This window comes from Nicotiana attenuata, unplaced genomic scaffold (genome assembly GCF_001879085.1).
Source record: "Nicotiana attenuata strain UT unplaced genomic scaffold, NIATTr2, whole genome shotgun sequence".
Lineage (NCBI taxonomy): Eukaryota > Viridiplantae > Streptophyta > Magnoliopsida > Solanales > Solanaceae > Nicotiana > Nicotiana attenuata.
The window spans coordinates 263,412-285,016 of record NW_017670661.1 but is presented as its reverse complement, the minus strand read 5'-3'; the positions used below and the strand labels follow the sequence as shown (position 1 = coordinate 285,016).

The 21,605-nt window shown below is 37.5% G+C and overlaps 1 protein-coding gene and 1 long non-coding RNA gene across 2 annotated transcripts; one reads left to right on the top strand and one right to left on the bottom strand.

Annotated features, from left to right (window-relative positions):
- The first annotated feature begins 644 nt into the window (after positions 1-644).
- Positions 645-9,570, top strand: LOC109241999 (mitochondrial fission 1 protein A-like). The gene is made up of 4 exons (XM_019408827.1): positions 645-824; positions 8,723-8,861; positions 9,155-9,276; positions 9,406-9,570. The coding sequence occupies exons 1-4, from the start codon at positions 645-647 to the stop codon at positions 9,568-9,570; spliced, it is 606 nt and encodes a 201-aa protein (XP_019264372.1).
- A 2,706-nt stretch (positions 9,571-12,276) lies between these two features.
- LOC109242001 lies at positions 12,277-12,750 on the bottom strand. The gene is made up of 3 exons (XR_002070335.1): positions 12,727-12,750; positions 12,381-12,625; positions 12,277-12,301 (listed from the first exon to the last, which is right to left on the bottom strand). It is a non-coding gene; the product is annotated as an uncharacterized LOC109242001 (long non-coding RNA).
- Positions 12,751-21,605: the final 8,855 nt, after the last annotated feature.

Genomic DNA, 21,605 nt, shown 5'->3' with positions numbered 1-21,605 from the left:
CTCAATATCTGGACATGCCCCGTGAGACTCTAGTTTCATCCGTCCGTATATCTATGCCGTTGGGCGATACTATTATTGTGGATCGTGTATACCAATCGTGTGTAGTGATTGTTGGGGGATTTGAGACGAGAGTTGATCTGTTGCTGCTTAGTATGGTTGACTTTGATGTGATATTGGGAATGGAGCGCGTCCGAAATGTGATTTGGAGGTACGTGGTACAATTAGGCTTGTATTGGCAAAAGTTAGAATTTTGGCAATTTTGGCCGGCAGTGGAGATTTTGATATCGGGGTAGGATTGGATTTCTAGAAGGTGGAGTAGGTTCGGGGTGTCATTTCTGAGTTGTGTGCAAAATTTGAGGGCATTCGGACGTGAATTGGTAGGTTTTGACATTGTTTGTATAATTTGGAAGTTTTGAAGTTCATTAGGCTTGAATCCGTGTGTAATTTGTGTTTTTACGTTGTTCGAGGTGATTTGATGATTTGACTAAGTTCGTATGATGTTGTCGGACGTGTTGGTATGTTTAGTTGAGGTCCTGAGGGCCTCAAATAGATTCCGGGTGATCTACGGAACAAGTTTGGAAATTGGAAGGCTGATGAAGTTGAACTCAGCTGTCATAATCGCACCTGCAGAGTGGGAACTGTAGATGCGAGCCCGCAGAAACGGCCAAGGAGCTGCAAAAGTGGCCAAGGTTGACCTGGGCAGAGGACGCAGGTGCGATGCAAACCCGCACTTGCGGCGGTTGCAGAAGTGGACCCAAGGGCGCAGGTGCGAGTTTGGACCGCAGAAGCGAGATGGGTTCCGCACTTGCGGAAGCACAGATACGGTCTTGAGGCCGTAGGAGCGAGGTCAGGATTTGAATTGAAATACGCACCTGCGATAGGTTTTCCGCAGGTGAAGCATCGCAGAAGCGACATATGGACCGCAGGTGCGATGTAGCTGGGCAGAATCATATAAAAACATGACTTTGAGATTTTTCACCATTTTCACGTTTTGGAACTCGGATTTTGGAGGATTTTGAAGAGGGTTTTGAAGTGATTACTGAGGTAAGATCCTTGTGCTTATTTATTTTCAATAATGATTTTCCCCACTGATTTTACACCTAGTTTGTGAGTTTTTGAGGTAAAATTTGGGAGATTAGGGCTTTAGAATTTGAGAGTGAATTTTGTGGATTCTGAGGGGCAAATGATATCGTATTTTTATGAATTTAGAATGGTTAGACTCGTGAGTGAATGAGCTTTCGGGTTTTGTGACTTTTGTCGGGTTTTGAGACGTGGGTCCGGGGGCCGGGTTTGAGCCAATTTTGGGATTTATGTCTAACCTAGTAGTTTTTCTTGGGGAATTGATTCCTTTAGCATATATTAATGGTTTTGTACTGCTTGTGGCTAGATTCGGGACATTCGGAGGCTGGTTCGAGAGGCAAAGGAATTGCGGAGTAGGATTTTACTCGGATAGAGGTAAGTAACAGTTGCAAATCTGGTCCTGAGGGTATGAAACCCCAAATTTTGTGTCGTATGACTATTTTTGAGGTGTCACACATGCTAGGTGAGGGGCGTGAGGGAGTGCACCGTAGGGATCGTGACTTGGTCCGTCCCGTGAGACTGTAGAATCGAATAGCCTAGTGTTTACTACGTGTTCCCTCTGTTTTTTATGGAAATTGACTACACTTTATGTTAGAAACCGTGTTTAGGCCTTGTGATATCACTGTTGAGACCCGTGAGGTCGTGTACTTGCTAAATTAATTGCTATTTGCTATTTTGTTCTCAATGATGATATTACTTGCGTATTTTACTTCCGTCCCTCCCTATTTATCATTTATACATGTTATTATCTCTGTTTGGGCTGAATTATATGCTTTTTTTGAGAGCCCGAGGGACTGGTGAGGTTGGTGACAGAGATAGGGCCTGAGCCCGAGCTGTGAGCTATATGAGTGTATATGGATCGGGTTGCACGCCGCAACGAGCCTCCGGGCTATATATGTATGTATATTGGATCGGGTTGCACGCCGCAACGAGCCTTCATGCTAATTATCTATATTTGATCGGGTTGCACGGCGCAACGAGCCTTATGGCTGTTTATATATTGGATCGGGCTACACACTGCAGCGATATAATGCTTGGGATGAAGGAGCCTCTCCAGAGCCTGCACACCCCCAGTGAGCGCAGGTACCTATTGAGTATGATTACTGAGGGCTGAGAGCCGAGTAATTGAGCTGTTGAGATGAGCTTAGAAACTGTACTTGCTTCAAATTATTTGTTGCACTTAGCTATTATCTGTCTTTGTTGTGCAATTTTCTGGAAGACTTGATATTTGTTTTACTTGGGCACGAATCGATTTGACTTAAGCTACGAAATTTGAATGCATGACCGTTCCTTATTTGAAAGTTATTAAGATAAATTGTATTTGTATAGCTCATCACTGCTTCTCAGTACCTTATTTATTTCTGTTACTTACTGAGTTGGAAGTACTCACGTTACTCCCTACACCTTATTTGCATATTCAGGTGAGACCGGTCGCAGAGATCGTTGAGTTCGTGTGCATTTGGTTAGTGAAGACGTACGAGGTAGTTGCCGACGTCCGCAAACCTTGACCCTCCCTCCTTTGTTATCTTTTCTTTCCTTTTTGGCATTTGAGGACTAATGTAAACACCGATTCTAGACTGGGTTTAGATACTCATGACTTAGTGACACCTCAATGTTGGGCTATCTTTTCCGCATTGTTGTTTTGAGTTCAACTCTATTATGAAATAGCTTTGACTTAACTTTTATGTAAATATCAAAGTGTTTTGAAAGGTGTCGGCTTGCATAGTACCATGATAGGCGCCATCACGACAGGTTAGCCTTTTGGGTCGTGACAAATTATACCTAGTATCTTTGCAAAGATGGCTAAGTATAAAATACCTCTCTTCTAAAGAAATGAATGGCTATTTTGTAATTTGGATGAATTGAGTGTCGTTGAGGAATTGGGTTTAGATATACCTCGAAGATAATTTTTTCTGAATCATATGTCAAGTTTAGATGGAAAATTATTGAATTGTTCGTTGATTGCATTTTATATCTCATTTTGTTTGCAGAAAACTCGTCTTTGAAGTTGTTTTTCCCAATTCTATCTATTAATGGAAGTGGGTTGTCAACTTTCCAAATCTATTTTGAACTTGAAAAATCCACAAAAAATGGTTAGTATAGACTGAGGATGAAAACCACATAGCGGAAATAACTAAGTATGTTTGAAGATATTAACAAATGTAGGAGCAGTAATTCTTTTAGTTTTACCTATGGTTTAGGCTTTCGTAGGTTTTCCTAAAATAATTTAAAGAGATAAGATAAAGTAATTACTCAAATATTATCAGTGTCATATACACAACAATATCCCGAACATGACACCGATAAGTATCAAATTCTCTCATTTTAGAACCCTACATGACACTTGTGTGAATCGTCAGTTTTGGTTTTCAGGTGATCCGGAGTTGATTTGGAAGAATAATTCTCAATTAGAAAGCTTTATGTTTGAAGAGTTGATCAAGTTTGTCTTTTGTGTATTTAACCCCGGATCAGAGTTTTGATGGTTTCGCTAGGTCTGAATGCTGATTTGGACTTGGGCATATCCCCGAATTTGTACGTGGATGTTTCTTGAAGGTTCTAGCGTTAATAAGCGAAAGTTGGCAATTTGGAGTTTTGGAATGTTCATAAGTTTGACCGAAAGTTGACTTTGGTGATATCGGGTTCGGATTTTGGTTCCAAAAATTTAAATAGCTTCGTTATGTCGTTTTAAACTTGGGTACAAAATTTGAGGTCATTCCGCGTTGATTTGATATGGTTCGACACGAGTTTTGGAAGTTGAATGTTCAAATGTTCATTAAGTTTGATTTCATGTGCCATTCATGGTTTTTATGTTGTTTGATGTGAGTTGAAGCTTCGAATAAGTTCGTATCATGATTTAGGACTTGTTGGTATGATTTAATGGGGTTCCGAGGGCTCGAGTGTGTTTTGGATCATTGGTAGAGAAACTAGTTAGGTTAAGGATTTGGAATTTTACCATGGTCAATATTGTAAAGATGACCTCTTTTCGGTGTTTTGAGTGTACGAGCAGGTTCGTATCGTATTTTATGATTGAAATATATATATTCTTTGTGTACGGGAGGTTCCGAATGAGTTTCGGATGCTAAAACGAAAATTCGTTTTTGTAGATTTTCTAGTTTAAAATAATTACGAAAATGTCATTTCTGTCTCTTAAATTTTTAGATTTCCTTTAAAACATCAAAACATCATATCTTCCTTATTTTAAAGCTAAATTGGTTGATTCAAAAGGCTATATTGGGTGTAATTTCGCAAGGATTATGCCGGGCTCATCAAATGTGAGTTTTTATGTCCTCTTAAATCTGATTCGAGCTATAATAACTGGTGCATTTTTAACTTATTCCTGAATTTATCCACTTTTTCTCACATGGGTTTGGAGCTCGGAGTCGGGCGGTTTTTGAGAATATTTTCAGCATATGGACTGGAGTAAGTCTTTTCTACTTGGTTTTAATTATTTTTTGCGATTCCATATTCGTTTTTTGATATTTGATTGATAATTTCAAAAGAGAAATAGAGGATTTTTGTCTAAACTTTCCTAAAGTGAATTTTTGAGTTTTGAGCAACGATTCGAGTCAGAATTGAGTGATTAGTAAGTTTGGACTCGTAATTAAATGGTTTGTCGGAATTTGGGAGTTTTTCGCATTTCGAGGTGCGAGCCCGGTTTTGACTTTTTGGCTGACTTTGAGTAAATGTGTAAAGTTTTGACCTTTATCGATTGGGTTTGCTTCCCATGGCATTACTTGACGATTTTGAGTTACTTTTGGCTAGTTTTGAGCCGTCCGGAGGATGATTTGAGTGGGATGGCGCTTCTAGTGTATCGATTTGGCTTGTTTGAGGTAAGTGTCTTGCCTAACTTTGTTGGGAAAATTTTTCCAACTAATTGCCATTGTCTGCTACATGCAAGAGCGATGCATATATGAGGTGACAAGTGTATATACATGTGCCAGGGTTAAATCATGCTCGGGGGTAAATTATTTGATTTATTATGCCTTGCAGAATTACGTGACTTCCTTGTTTCAAGTCTTACTTGACTTCTAGATTACTAAGAAAATGAAATTAAATGTTAGAAACCGAGATTTAGCTTATTACAACTTGACTAAAACTTGCCGGATTTTTGTGAAACCATTGATGTGATAAATTCGGTCATCACTATGTTTAATCATTAATACATTACTACGACCATTATTCTTGAGATATTGGATTCTATACTTGGGTTAAAGCTCATTTTGAGATTTGTCAAAATACTTGAACAATAAATTACATAAGGTTTATTGAATCGTTGTTGTCTTGAAAGCTGTGATTGATGTTCATTTGGAATATTTGCTTAAACACTCTCCCTGACATTATTCATGCTTCCTACCATTATTGTCATTGATATGGATATGCTTGGTGAGGAAGAGTATAAAGCACGAAGGGTGATGTCGTGCCATTGCATAAACATTATCATGAGAGGATGATAGTAAAGCCACAAAGGGTGATGTCGTACTGTTTCATTATATTATCGTGTTCTCATTTACATTATCATGTGAGGATGAGAGTTAAAGCAGGAAGGGTGATGCCGTGCCATTTTATTCGTATTATCATGCTTTTATCTTATCCCGAGTTCATGGCATGAAGGGTGTTTCCGTGCAGCCGAGGACAAGGGATATGCATTTTATGCTATGATATCTTTTCCTTGTGTATACATTCATGCATTTACCTTGAGCTATTACTGTTGTACCTATGTTTTCTATGTGACTTGTTGTTGTTATTCTATCTTTGTCCTCTATCTCAATTGTTGGTGTGTTGCCTATGCCTTCTATTTATTTAACTTGCAAATATCATGTTTGCCTTCTTGTTGTTATATCCATATCCATGCCATTCCTCATTTGTTGCACTTTCGTGTAAGCTTTCTATCATGTTAGTTATTCATGCCTTCTAGTTGTTAGCTCATAAAGATCATGTTTTCCCTCTTGTTTGTTATCTCTACACCTAGGCCTTCTACCACGCTAGTTAGTGAAATTTATATTCTTCTTTCCTAATTGCTGTCATTATTTCTCTGTCTTCTACCTAGTCTGATACCATTGTCCATATGTACTGCCTTGTTCGTTATTGCTACCTGTGCTTTTTCAACTTTTTCATTACTGTTATTGGGAAATATTAAATCGTGATTTCTTCTAGTACTCATTTACTGCTTCGCATATTCGTTTTGTGTACTCTTTTTTCTATTATGTTGTAGTGTTGTTCTATTGCTAGTTTACTACACAGGTTATATCAGTGAGTATCTTCTAACTAAAAATCCTCGTCACTACTTCACCTACGTTAGTCAAGATACTTACTGAGTAGATGGGGTCGGTTGTACTCATACTACACTTCTGCACCCTTACATGCAGATCTTGGAGCGGAGCTGCGGTGGATGACAAGAGCTGACTCTTAAGATGTTCGTGCCTTCCGGTGTGGCTACCACTTGTCCCTGTGTAGTCTTAAAGTTGTATTCTATTTATGTACATTTCGAATAGAAGTTGTATCCATTTTATATCAGTTTTTACAATATCCAGTCTTAGTAGCTCATGACTTGTACTACCAGTCATTGGGTTATTATATGGAAATCCAGATGTAGCATTTGTTGGTCACCTTTATTTTACTAGAAATGTGTTAACTGTCTAACCTAACGGGTTGGGTCAGGTGCCATCACGACTAATGTATTTTGGGTCGTGACACCTACTCAAATATGACACTGATAAGTTTTCTAATTCATCTCCTCATGTCCTGTGTGGGACATTGTGTTAGCCAAATTAAGTAGTACTCTGTTCGTTTTAGTTTATATGAACCTACTACTTAATGTATCCGTGCGATATCAAAAATAACAATGATTTTAAAATTATCTTTTTATATCCAGTCACAATAAACAAAGTAAAAATATCATGCATACACTACTAGAAATTAGGTCTATGGCAACCCTTCCAAAACCGTGGCAATAGATACACTAGCCGTCCCTATAGGGCTATCGGAATGGATTTGGAGGCGTTCCGGGATTCAGTGTTACAATAGGTCTATTGGAACGGTTATTTTGTAATGGTTTGAAAACCGTCTCCATATAGGGGGTATTGTAATGGTTATGGTACTGTTACCATTGCTCTGTTTATGGGAACGGTTGTATTTTCTATTGGGACGGTTATAAACCCTTGAGGTATAATTATTCCAGCGATTTTTTAAGTCTAATGCAACGGTTTTGATGATATATTGCAACGGTTTTTGTGCTATTGGAACAATTATCAGTACCCTACTGCAACGGATATTGTTACATATTGCAACAGTTATTAGGGGATGCTATTATTATTTGTTTGGTCTACTGGAACGGTTATATGCTCTATTGCAACAATTCAGAATTGAATTTCTGATATTTATGGAAGCAAAATGAGGAATATTTTCCTATGCAATGAAATTTTTTAACTCATAACTTATATAAACCACAAACTAACATTACTCATATACAAAAACAAAATGTGAATACATTGTTTGATCAACAATTCAAAAGTCAAAATAGATGAGTTTGCATACAAAAAGTTCTAAACCAAAATATCTTTGAACATGATGATAGAAAGTTTAACAACGATCAACAACGATCAACAACACTCAAGTAAGGTCTTCGTCACTGCTTTCTTCCGCAATCGCTGCACCTACGAAAGACAACAAGAAATAATTAAATAAATTTTTCAAAAGATAATTGAATCACAAAGTAATTGAATGACCAATTTGATAACTCCAAAATTTTCAAACGCTCTAAATTCTTAAATTTTTCGGCAGAGTTTCCTTTGTAAATATGACCATCCCAAAATTTTCAACCTGCTCAAAACATCATTATCCTTGTTGTGGTGCATATCCAAATCAGAAAACATAAGGAGATACATCTAACTAAAGAAGTAACAAAACTATATAGCACTTCTATGATCAGAAAACAAAACTAGGAAAGTAACAAAACTATATATCCAAATCAGAAAACATAAGGAGATACATCTAACTAGGGAAGTAACAAAACTATATAGCAAGATAAAGGGCAAGACAACCCTCAGATATATTGGCCAAACACAGGCCTTTGAACTCTTATAGCACTTCTCTGATCATTCATTTTTTCAAAGTTGTTCTGAAACTAAGAAAATTTGAAAATTTTAGCCAAACAAAACATATTGTTCTGCTATGGAAACAAGAGGTAGTGACAGGCAACTTTTGCATTGAGGTCTATCACCACTCGGTTTGCATCACCCTGTTGTAGAAAGACTTAGAATAAACAATGGCTTCTGATAAAACCTTCAATTTACATAGTCATTCAGATGGCGCCACTAGATAGAGTTTTCGAGACACTGCAAGTATCTCCTTATTGCTCCTCACACAACTTTTCAGTATTTCAACTATAGCAGGAGACAAACATACAATACATAGTAGTACTCCCTAGATAGATGTAGCAGATAAAACTAGAGGTTCTGGATAGTTCTTTGCAAACTTCGCTAATAACATAACTCAATTCTGTAAATGGAACAATTATAATTCTAACTTTTAGTTACTAGTTAGTGAATCAAATGAGTCTGTTGAACTAATTGATTAGTATTAAAGCCACAATTGGTGAGATTACTTTTGGTGCTTAGTCTTTTGTGTCTATGCATATTGATAGGGATGTGAACGAGAAGCAGCAGATGCTACAAATGGCGCCACTGATGAAGGAAAGAATGAGAGTATTATGAGGTTGTCATGGGCGCTTGTCCATTCCAAACAACCTGAAGATGTGCAACGAGCGATAGCTATGCTTGAGGGTGAAATTTAGTCAGATCTACTTCTCCATTTATGTTACAAGTTGTCTTTTGATTCCCTAGGGCTTCTACGTATTTCATAATATCTAGTTTACAAGTGTTTTTGAATTTCGGATACAACCACCGACTATCTCGTTTCATTGTTTAACTCCTAGTTTCCTTAAGTCTCAATATTCATAGACATAGAGGCATAATGCTCTTAGCAACTTATCTCAACAGCATCTGATGAATAACTTACCTGAGGGTTCAATTTATGAGAATCATCATCTTTTCTGTTTCTTTTTCCTTTTTTGCAGTTTCACTTGCCAGCTCAAATAGTCCACTACAAAAGCGAGAAAAGCTTTATCTTCTAGCTGTTGGATATTACAGAAGTGGGGAATATTCAAGGAGCAAAGAGCTTACATGTCACTGTTTGGAGGTCTGCTCCTAATCTTTATGTAGTTAGATCTTGTCATTTATCAAGCGTTTGAAGACAATCAGAATTTGACTTCCTTATTTAGTTCTATTTCTTTCTGTAGTTTCTAAAAGCTTTTTCTTGCTTTGCTAGATTGCGCCTGATTGGAGACAGTCGTTGTCGCTTAAGAAGGCTATTGAAGATAGAATCACAAAGGCGTTGTTGCTTAAGAAGGCTATTGAAGATAGAATCACAAAGGGTAATGACAAGAGACTTCATCACACAATTATGTCTCTACACAAGAACTTGGCTAAATAAGCAACGCCACATAGAAATCCACCAAGGTCACTTGGGATCTACAAAATCACTCAACAAAGTACCATAATCAAATATATCCAGATACAATCTTCCACAACGCGAGTTTGCTAAAAGTGATAACAGAAAACTAAAACTGATAATTCATTTCTACCAAGTTTAAACCGTGGCCTTGTTGATCGAAAATAGACCTGAATGAACATAAAAGATTTCTCTTACAAAATGGCACTGCATCATACTTGATGTTTGATGCAACAGAACCAAGATTTCATAGCTCAACTGTTAAGGCATAAGCCATTGAACTGTATAGAGAGAGAGAGGAATACAATAGCTTTTGACGGAGTAGAGAAGTATTTTGTACACTAGAGGAATACAACAGAATGCGCATATGAAGTACCAAACTAAAACCGTAAATCTTACAAAAATTATTAAATTTTCAATGAGTTAATACCTGGAATGAGTTGGCCTTCTTTGTTGGTACCAGTAGATGGACGACAGATTGGTTGCAATGCTGTTTGCTGAGCAGATGAAGCTTCTCCCAATGAATTATCACCCAATGCCGCCAGAATAATGTTAGCGTCAATATCAATTCCTGAACGTTGAAGTCGTGCAAGGACATCTGCAACAACTTCTTGATGGATAGTTTCCTTTTGTTCCTTAATTTTTCCTCCATTCTTTGTATCTTCTCTTCCAATTTTTGTATAGAATTTGAAGTATTCTAAGAGGGTTCAAAACATCCTGCTTTCTCTCTCAAAGAAGTTCTTGTAACCCCCCGTCCATACAATCTCAGACGTCCCGGATGTTCAGGTCCCATGATAGATGCAAATGCCTCTACGGACTCATTGCCATTTAAGTTTTGTTGTGCTTTAATTTCCTCCATTTCAGCCTACAAAGCAAATTCAAAAAAATATAATTCAAGTAAACAAAAAGTAACCAAATAGAAATAAATAATTGATCTCAATATAACATTAATTAAATATAATCGCACAATTTTACTAGTTGTATCTTCATCCGAGGACTTGTATGATCGCCCAACTTTTCTTTTCCTTGTAGCAACAAAGACTTCCTTTGCTGATAAAGGATTCGAAGTTTCCTTGTCTTTTTCCTAGTTACATGAAAGTGAGTTAGCATTCCTAGTGATCTTCCATGAACTAAACAAAAGCTAAAATTGAAATTTTTCTGCCACGATTTACTAGTTACACACCAACTTAGATCGAACTAAAGCAAAACTTCTTTTTCCAGCAGTGTGAGGATTCTTCAACTTCTTCCTATTCTCAATGTTAGTTTTAGACATTCTCTGCAAACAGAAAGAAACATCAAACAATGAAATATATAATTCTTCCTGTTAAAATATCGAACAGAAAGGTACCAGAGTCATATATAATGCTTCATGTTAAAATATCAAACAGAAAAATACATATGTTGCACGCCTGTACCAAGCAAAAACAGCCGCTACTTTGAACCAAAAATACTTGAAACCTATTGAAGTTATACATGGAGTTCCAACAATTCAGTTTTCAATGAAGGAACGGATGGAATTCGCAAAGGAGGAGGGATTGCATCAAGCTATTGTGGTGAAGCTGTCTTCGAATCATGCAACAAATGTATTAGGCCATGAGAAATCTGGAATTGAAGCAGCTACTATATGTTCAAAGTTGGAGGCTACTATTGCACTGAATGTAAGTGGTGATCGACCTACTGTTGGGGATCCTAGATCCTAAATCTACTTGTTGATTTAGTTGAAAAATAGAATGCACATAATTTGGAGTGGAATTTGGGCAGCAACGAGGAGAAAAATATGGAGGGGCATTGGACTACAGAATCTGGTAACCTCACGACAGTAGGAGCTAAAATACTGGAGAATTTGAATCCTCTCAATGCACACGCCAGTAAATAAGTATGGCATAGACAACAATTGGGCAGAATCTGTGCAGAATTTGGGCAGTAACGGGGCAGAATTTTTCTGAAAAAAATTCGCCAGCATTTCGGTGCTTTTTGGACGTTTAGAAAGAAAAAGAAAAAGAAGAAGAAGAAGAAGAAGAAGAAGAAGAATGAAAATAAAAACATACCTCCAATCATGAAATACCATCTAATGACCTTGCTGGTCGATCAGGGAACTCAATACACTTATCACACCATCAACAAACACTTCAGGATGATGTCTTCAGCAACAAAAAAGCCTAAGGAAAGGATTGGTTATGAAGAAGGAGAATATGCTTATGATTCAGACAAGAAATACGAAGAAGATGAAGACGAGTATGTATCCAAAAGCTGGGCGGATCAGGTTGAGGAGGAGAAAGGGAACGAAGCTGATTCACTGGACAACTACGAGGCTTGTGATGAGCAAAATACCAGTCCTACCAATGCACAAAAGATCAATACACCAATTTCAAAGGCAGCAACAGGGAAGAAGAAAAAGAAGGTGCAGAAGATGCACGATGAAACATTGAAGATCCACGATGAGCAGGCCCATAATTCTGCTAAGAAGTAGTTCAAGAAGATGAAGAAGAACAAGTAAAAAGTCACATACCTGGAGTTTCTCAGAGTTCCAATACCTAAGGAGTTCCTTAAACTGAGAAACTGGAACATCTTCAGGGATATGTTGCATTCGAGTTTCATCACTTTTATAGGGGTCAAAGTGATTTTTTTTCAATCTACTTTTATTCTTTCTCCAAGCAGCTTGAATTGATTCCAAAGTATATTTTTTTGCAGCTTCAGGAATATCATATTTATCCTACAATTGGTGTCAAATCTGTTAGTGCAGAAAATATGAAAGATTTTCAATCAAAAATTAAAACTTAAGAAGTTCAGACCTTGGTATATTCCCATATATCCTCTTTTGTGTCCATCTTCCTCCAATCCAAAATATCAAGAGGACATAGAGTCGCATTCCTTGCCAATATGCCGAGGAAGCTTCCAAACTCTGTCACAACTGCGTCACTAGGACCGACGGGTTGATTTAAGTTGTTAAGTAAAATCAATTTACGCTCATGTCGTCCATGTACACTTTTCATCTTTGTTTTTCCTCTTTTTCTTGTTTGATTAGAAGGGCCTTCAACTATTCGAACCAAACAAAACCACCAAATCACTATTGTTGGTATATTTTTTATGACTGAAATAGGATGTAAATATTTTTAGATAAAGTCTATAGGTTCTTACCTTGTTCTTCACATTGTTCATCTTTAACAAGAGTTGTAGAATCCAACTGAACTTGTTCCTCTATTACCTGTGTTGTAGGAGTGGTTGATCTTGTTTGTACATGGGCTGCTACTTCTTAATATTGTGGCACTAGCAAATTCTCTTCGATGATATTCAGAGGCTCTTTGTTTGATTGTCTAGCAGGAGCAACATATTTTGCAGAAGTGGTTGATCTAGTTTGTGCATGGGCTACTGCTCCTGGCAGATTTTCTAAAATAATATTCGGCCGCTCTTTGTTTGATTGTCTAGCGGGAACAACATATTTTTGGCTAAACGAAGTCCTTATTTGGTTTGCCAAAGATGCCATTGTTCCAGGTTTTGTGTATGTTGCGATTGTCTTTCTTTTGGGTTTTGAAGGTCTTTCTTGACTCATATCTATCAAATCTGATGAAGAATACAAATAAAAATAGCTTTATTAGGTATTATATAAATAACAACAGTAGAATTCCAAATAAAGTGCAGCTTCATATGATAAGTTAAGGATATGCATATGATAGTTTCAGAGTAAACTATGGCAATGCGCAGCATATGATAGTTTCAGAGTAAACTTGAGCCTCACATGGTAAGTTGGAAAAGATGCATATATGATGGTTTCCATGTAATGGCATATTAGTTATCAAACACAGAAGGCAAGAGGATGTAGGTGAGCTCTTAACACTTACACTGACTTCAATACGATGATCTGTTTCACTGCCTTGCTTAAGTTTTGCAGATGTATTTTTAACTAATCGACCAATATGGACCCTCGTCTTGTGCCTGTACTTAAGCAACATCAGCATAAGCGCCAACTGAAACCAAGCTTTTTAATCGAATGATAACCAGTACTAACTACAGGATAACAGGGGATCCACATTGAAACACTATAAAATCTCATTATTGCAGCAATAGCAGCAACATTGCTGCACTAACGGGAAAACAGAAATAGAACTGAAGAGGTAGTATTAGCTATAGAGATCTACTCATGTAATGGTTAAACACCCAAAAACTTATACTACTAGAATATATCTTAGTTGCACTGGATGTGTATTTTAACATATTGTAACAGGTTATTATCAGCCTAATTTTTCAGGTTATTATTCCTACTTCTTAAGGACGATTACATGCAATTATCTTTTAGGTGACCAGATAGTGCGATATTAATACATAAAGTTAAACTCAAATGCAAATGACTTTACAGTAGGCTCCAATGCCATTAAGATAAACTTAATTTGTGGTTGGATTTCAGTTCGTGGATCTTAGAATTTTGAGTTTATGCTCTATGCAAGTCTAATTCAGTCTGTCACAGAAGCGATCTCATAGTAGAACAAGAAGGAAGTTCAGTTCAAGACTCAAAAAATCAGAAACTCAAAACCTTTCAAAACAGAACATTCAACTATTTTTCAACTGAATCCCAAGTAAGCCAATGAATTTTCAACTGTTATCTAACATTTTTAGTCGATTCGACAAGTTTTGGACTCAATTCCGATAGAGAAAAAAACACACATTATTCCCAGAAAGAACAAAAGAATGGTAGCAGCAACAACTACAGCAGATCAACAACAACATGCATCTCTCAAAGCTAGATTTACAGAAAGAACTAAACACTGCTAATTGCTTCCAGCAAGAAATCAGGGGCTAGATTCATGGAAATTAGGCAAATGCAACAGGGCAGGCAGTAACAACACATAAAACTAACAGATAAAATGTGATCGATAACACGAAGAGTCAAGTAGCAACAAATAATAAGAAAGCCCTTAATGTAAATCAAAAAATTTCAAGGTTTAGATGAAATCAAAAACTAGAAATCATATAATACAAACAAAGGACGTAGTAAATTAATGGGTTTAGATGAAATCTTACCAGAGAAAGAAAGCAGAAGAAGAGGCGAAACAATTTTCCGGCGAAATACTTTTCCGGCAAAATAGCGAAAGCGAACAACCACGAACACGGAGAAATACCGATAATCTACATCTAAGATTCCTTTATATTAGCCGAAATGGTTGTCTCTCGTCGGAATTCCTTCGTCGGAGTAAGCAAAACAGTTCGTTGCGATTTGAAGACGAGAGAGACAACTTAAGCCTTAGAGGACAGACGAAGGTTTGAAGGCCGATTTTTCTAGGATACTGGGATGAGAGACGAAGGTTTTATGATTTAGTAATCCTATAGTATAATTTTTTTTTGTGGGGTCACAATTTATTTTTACTTTTTTTTGATAAATATGTTGGAGGGAAATCAGGGAGGGAAAAATAAACCGTCCCCATAAATATTTTATTTCAGAAAACTGTTCCTATAAATATCCCTATAGTATCGCCTTATTAAACCGTCCTCATAGCTTAATTTATGGTGACGGTTACTGTCCTATCGAGACGGTTTTTCTTCAGAAGTGTACCAAAAGCCTTTTCACTCTATTGGAACGGTTAAAACCGTCCCAAAAAATAATCTATTGTAACAGTTCTGCAACCGTTACCAAATAACTGTTCCAATAGAACCATTTTTTAGTAGTGATATGAACATAGAAATAATTTTATGTACTGCTGAAATCTCAACAACAACCACAAACTCAGTAGTTTCCCACAAGTGAGGTCTGGGGAGGGTGATATGTACACAGCCTTACTCCTACTCCTTGAAGGGCAGAGAGGCTATATCCAATAATCCCTCGGCTAGAGAATGACTAAAAAATATAATTGCAACAAGTAGGAATAACTACAAGATGAAATAAGATCGAATCTATGAATGCAATCAAACTCTAGGTAGTAAAAGCCATCTATGAATAACAGATATCATACTAACACTAACGCTAGTGACCTGAGTAAGACAAAGAGAAACGCTCGACTACCTACGAACCTTCTACCCTAATCTTTGACCTCGAAACCCTCATGTCTAGGGCCATATCCTCAGTTAGCTCTAGTTGCACCATGTCCCGCCTAATAAACTCTCCCCAGGACATCTTAGGCCTACCTCTACCCCTCTTGCTGCCCACTGAGGCTAACTGCTCGCACTTTCTAACTAGGGCTTCAATACTTCTCTTCTTAATATGCCCGAACCATCTCAACCTCGCCTCCCGCATCTTATTCTCCACAGGGGCCACTCCCACCTTTTCGCGAATAACTTCATTCCTAATCTTATCCAACCGGGTATGCCCACACATCCACCTCAACATCCTCATCTCAGCTACTTTTAGCTTTTGGGTATGAGAGTTCTTGACCGGCTAACACTTTGCTCCATACAACATAGTCTGTCTAACTACAACCTTGTAGAACTTACCTTTAAGTTTTAGCGGCACATTCTTATCACACACGACAGCGAAAGCGAGCCTCCACTTTAACCATTATTCTCCGAAACAATGCGTAATATCTTCATCAATCTCCCCGCCACCTTGTATTATAGATCCAAGATACTTGAAACTATCTCTTTGGGATGACTTGTGTATCAAGCCCCACTTCCATGTCCCCTTCCTACGTACCGTTGCTGAACTCACACTTCATGTATTCCATATTGGTCCGCTCAACTTGAAACCCTTAGGTAGTCTAGGGTCTGCCTCTAAATCCCAGCCTCTCGTTAACACCAACCCGCGTCTCACCACTTACAACTATGTCATTAGCAAATAACATACACTATGGCACCTCACCTTGAACGTGTCTCGTAAATGCGTCCATCGCCAAGGAAAATAGGATGGACTAAGAGCTGATCCCTGGAGCAACCCTACCATAACCGGAAAGTATTCCGAGTCTCCTCCCGCCGCTCTAACCCAATTCTTAGCTTCATCATACAAGTCCTTAATCACCCTAATGCAGGCTACTAGGACCCCTGTAGCCTCCAAGCATCGCCAGAGAACCTCTCTCCGGACTTTGCCATATGCTTTCTCTCGGTCAATGAACACCATGTGGAAGTCCTTCTTCAACTCCCTATACCGGTCCACCAATCTCCCCACAATATGAATGGCTTCCATAGTCAATCCCCCCGGCATGAAACCGAGCTGGTTCTTAGAAATGGACACAGTGGTCCTCACCCTCACTCGAACCACCCTCTCCCAAAATTTTCATAGTATGGTTGTTAATCCCTCTATAATTATTGTAACTTTAGATATCACTCTTGTTTTTATATGGAGGAATCATCGTACTCCACCTCCATTTATCGGGCATCTTCTTCATCCTTAAAATGACGTTGAACAGCCTAGTGAGCCACTCCAAACCTGCCCTACCCGCATTTTTCGAAAATTCTACAGGTATTTCATCTGGCTCGGTAGCTCTACCCCTGTGCATCTTACGCATAGCCCCCTCAAACTCTTCTACTCTTATGCGCCTACAATACCCGAAATCCCGGAGCATCTCGGAGTGATCCAAGTCCCGCAGCACAATGTCCCTACCACCCTCTTCGTTTAGGAGTTTATGAAAATATGTCTGTCATCTTCTTTTGTATTGGGTGTGTGCATGATTCTTTTATTTAAATTATATTTTATTTAATACATGTATATAGGAACTTTAATTTTTTGTTCTTTAGATACTAAAAATTTTAAAATACTAATTTTATCTTTTTTTTAGTATAAAAATTTTGAAATGAAAAGAAAAGATTTAAAAGTAAAGAAACTACAAGTAGAAAGAAAAAAAATATAAAACAAATGTCCGTCACTATTATGAACTCGTACTTCTTTTCTACTACTATTATTTTTCTTTTTATATATATATTTTTTTCAGTTGCTCTCCCTCTCAATTCTCCTCTACATAAATTGTATTTCCGCTTGCCAACTCATCCGCTTTCTTCATCCCTCTTCACTGTGACGCACTTGTCGCTTGTTAAAATTATTGATCTCGATTTCATTGCTGCTTTTTTTTTTTTTTTTGTATATATTACATTTTATTTATATTTACTTAAATTTTTTTATATGTTGGTATTCCCCTCTTGCAAGAATAAACAGAAAATATACTTGTGCCATATTACGTTGAAAAGCTTTAATTCTAAGATCATAACGCTATTGTTATGATATATTCGGCTACTTGAGAAAGGAGAAACTCCAGACAAATCAACTCGTGTTAGCTCCTTAAAATGCTTCTTTCACCCTCAAACACCTAAATTATATTGGTAATTCAACGGGAAAGTTATGGAAAAGATATTCGCACAGTTTAAGTAACTACACCTCTTCAACTATACGTCTCACTATCCAAACTCAATAGAGTAATTCAAGAACAAACATCTCTGCGAAAGTAGAATTAAATAAAGCAATGTTTTACATTGAGTATATCAAATCAAAGATATCTAAGAAAATAATATATATATATATATATATATTTCTTAACAGTAGCGCTAAACTTGTGTTAATACAATAGTTGGATGTTTAACCTCTTGGCTCCCTACGCTTGTTTTCTCTCCTTTCCCTAATGAAATCATTATTGTTGGGTCCGGAGGAATTCCATAGATGTGACGTATGATATCTCAACAACCACAAGTTGTTATATATATAGCCCATTCTCTGTGGCTAAATATTTTATGTGTTTTTATAACAATTATAAAAGCTTCTGCCTACCATCTTCCTTTTTTCTCTTCCATATTCATATGCATATTGGAATAGTGCTCAAAAGATTGTGAGTCGGCAACTATATTGGACTATAACAATTACATTTTGCTAGACTCCATTAGTGAGATTTTACTAGGTTGTTGTTGTTATTTTTTTTCTTTTTTTAAAGACGACATATTTCTTTTTGCCTTTGAAATTAGAATGTTAGGATGCTTGCAATATAGGACCAGGAGAGGAGTGGAATAAACCGTCCACACTCCACTCATCAAAAATTGAATATAATGCCTTTTTAGCTCTCTGCTAATATTTAACACGATACATAAAATTCAACAATTAATTTTTATTTTATAATTAGAAAAGAGGCCAAAAAACGAGAAAAAATAATAATTTAGGAGGCATTAAAACAAAGAAATTTTTAGAGTTATCTTTTAATTTCTATCTAATCCCAATAGACTTGATGTTAAGAAAAAATCTCTTGCAAGAAGGTTAGCTAGAGATTTCTTGTAAAAACTCTAGCCCTGTTGAGTTAATAATGAGAATATTTTCATTGTTGAATTTTTTTTATCCTACGTCTTATTCTCATTATGCACGTAAGAGAAGAGCCGTATGATGTGAAAATATCACGTACGGTTGTGGAACGAAGATTCTTTCAATTGAATGATGACCGTAACAGATATCTACTCAATTTGAAGGAAATGATGCGGAAGCTTCGTAGAATTATTATGAACCTATGCGTAATTGATCCCAATGATCGAAGTTATATACTCAATAATATAGGGTTTATCCATACAAATAATGAAGAACATATGAAAGCTTTGGAATACTATTTTTGAGCACTAGAACGAAGCCCATTCTTGCCATAAGCTTTTATTAATATGGCTGTGATCTGTTATTATGTGCAATTATCTCCACTATAGAAGACAAATGTAATGACCTAGCCGATCGTTTTGTGTATTATAGCCTCGTTCCCCTATTTACTACTTCGTCTATGCTCATTTGTGGTTATGTGTGTAACGACCTGACCGGTCGTTTTGAGCTCTAGCACGTCGTTCAGCGGTTTGAGGCCTCGAGTAGCTTAACTTCATATTTTATGACTTGTACGCGTGGTCAAAATTAATTTTTGGGAAGTTTGGAGTTGATTCGGAAGGAAAATTCTCAATTCGGAAGCTTTACATTATAAGTGTTGACCAAGGTTTGACTTTTAAGTAAACGATATCAAAATCAGGATTTGAAGGTTCCAATAGGTTTGTATGATGATTTCGGACTCGGGTGTAAGTTCGGTGTAGTATCGGGTGGCCTGGGAGCATATCGGCGCTTATTCTGGAAAGTTGGCGTTCCGAAGGTTTTAGAAATTCTAAAGTTTTTATGAGGTGGACTTTTGCGTTATTAATGTCCGTATGAAATTTTGAGCCTTGGAATAGGTTCATCTCGTGATTTATGACTTGTACCTATAGTTTGGCATCATTCTGGAATGTTAAATACGATTCGGACGCGTTCGTCAAAGTTTGAATGTTTGAAAGTTAAAAGAAGGATTTTTATTATCCATTCGTGGTTTTGATGTTATTTGTGGTGTTTTGAGCCTTTGGATAAGTTTGCTTAAGGTTTTGGGACTTGTTGGTGTTATTGGACGGGTCCCGGGGGCCTCGGGTGCAATTCGGGATGGTTTCAGACCATTTCTCTATGTGTTGCAACTGCTGGTTTCTGGTGTGTTGGGTATGTATCGCGATCGCGAAAGTGAGGACGCGACTGCGAAGAGTAAAGTGGACTGGTGGAGCCTTTGTTCTACGTGATTGTGGAAATGGTACGACCACAAAAATTGAGCAGGAGGTTCTTCACGTTCGCGTTGGAGAAGTCGCGAACGCGTAGGGTTGCTAAGGTTGAGCTGTTGCGGGAGAGTTGTTCTACGTGGTCCCAGGAGGTGTGTCGCGATCACATATGAGGAAGTGCTGATCTTGAGTTTATACCTTCGCATTCGCGAAGGTTGGAGCGCTATAGCAAAGGTTTGGATGGCTGTGAATTGCGATCACGTGGTGAAGCTCACGGTCGCATAGGAAGAATTATGAGGCAGGGCTGGTTGGCCTTTGCTATATCCGTGATCGCGAAGTGGAATGACCTGGGCAGACTTGATTTTGATACGGGATTTGGTTCATGTCTCTCTCATTTTCACTTGGTTGGGTGATTTTTGGAGCTCTTGGAAGGAAGATTTCATCATCTATTATGAGGTAAGTTATTCCCACTTGTTGTAAGTTAAATACATGAGTTATATATGGATTCAAACATCAAAATTTGTAGAAATCGTGGGATTTGGGAAGAAAGCCTAGAATTTGATGTTTTTTTTTATTTTAACCACGAAATTGGACATAAAATTAGGAATAAATTATACATTTGACTTTGTGGTGTTATGGGTAATAATTATCTTCAAGAATTTTCAGACTCCGGGCATGTGGGTCCGAGGGTTGACTTTGTTGACTTTTTAAGCGAATTTTAAAATCGTTATAAATTAAATAATTATGGGTGTTGGAGTATATCTTTATTGGTTTGCATGTTGTTTGACTAGTTTCGGATTGATGGGCATCGGTTGAGGTGTTAGAGAGGCGTTGGAGCCGGGTATGGAACTTCGAAGGGAGGTAAGTATCCTGTCTAATTTTGTAAGGGGGAAACTACCTTCGGATTACTAGTGTGTTTCATATATGTTCGTATCCTATTATATTCTTTAATTGTACCGCTAGTATGTATCAATGTAGACCCCTCATAACTACTTCTCTGAGGTTATACTAGATACTCACTGAGTACACATTGATTTACGTACTCATTCTGCACTAAATGTTCAGGATCTGGCAGGTACATTTGGTTGTCATTGGGCGTGTACGCAACTATCAAGGGGACTTTATGGTGAGCTGTAATCCATCCTAGGACTCGCAGCACACAAAGTCTCCATCATAATTATATACTTTATCTTGTCTATCTTGTAATCAGGACAGATGTATTGTTGTTGCACTTCCTAGTGATATCGAATTTTGGGATGTTCGAGAATTTGTTTATGGTTTGCTTAACATTGACATACTTTTAATTTATATTTTACTTAAATTGTATGTATCTACCATTTTTAACGCATTTATATCTCTATCTGATAAGATTCAGGATTTCAAAAATAATAAAGTTAATAGTTAAGTTGGTAGTTCACCGTTGGCTTGCCTAACGGCAACATTCGGCGCCATCACGACCTATAGTGGGGTTTGGGTCGTGACAGCTTGGAATCCGAGTACTAGGTTTACATAGGTCTTGTGGAAGGGTATTTTGTCGTTTAGCTCAGTGTTAGAGTTTTCCACAGTTTCGAGGCTATGCATAA

Excerpts from the sequence above, each read along its gene's own strand:
- LOC109241999 (XM_019408827.1), top strand. The coding sequence starts at position 645 with ATGCGAGCCCGCAGAAACGGCCAAGGAGCTGCAAAAGTGGCCAAGGTT. Across the intron at positions 8,862-9,154 it reads AGCGATAGCTATGCTTGAGG|TTTCACTTGCCAGCTCAAAT; the intron begins GTGAAATTTAGT and ends CCTTTTTTGCAG. Across the intron at positions 9,277-9,405 it reads TTACATGTCACTGTTTGGAG|ATTGCGCCTGATTGGAGACA; the intron begins GTCTGCTCCTAA and ends TTGCTTTGCTAG.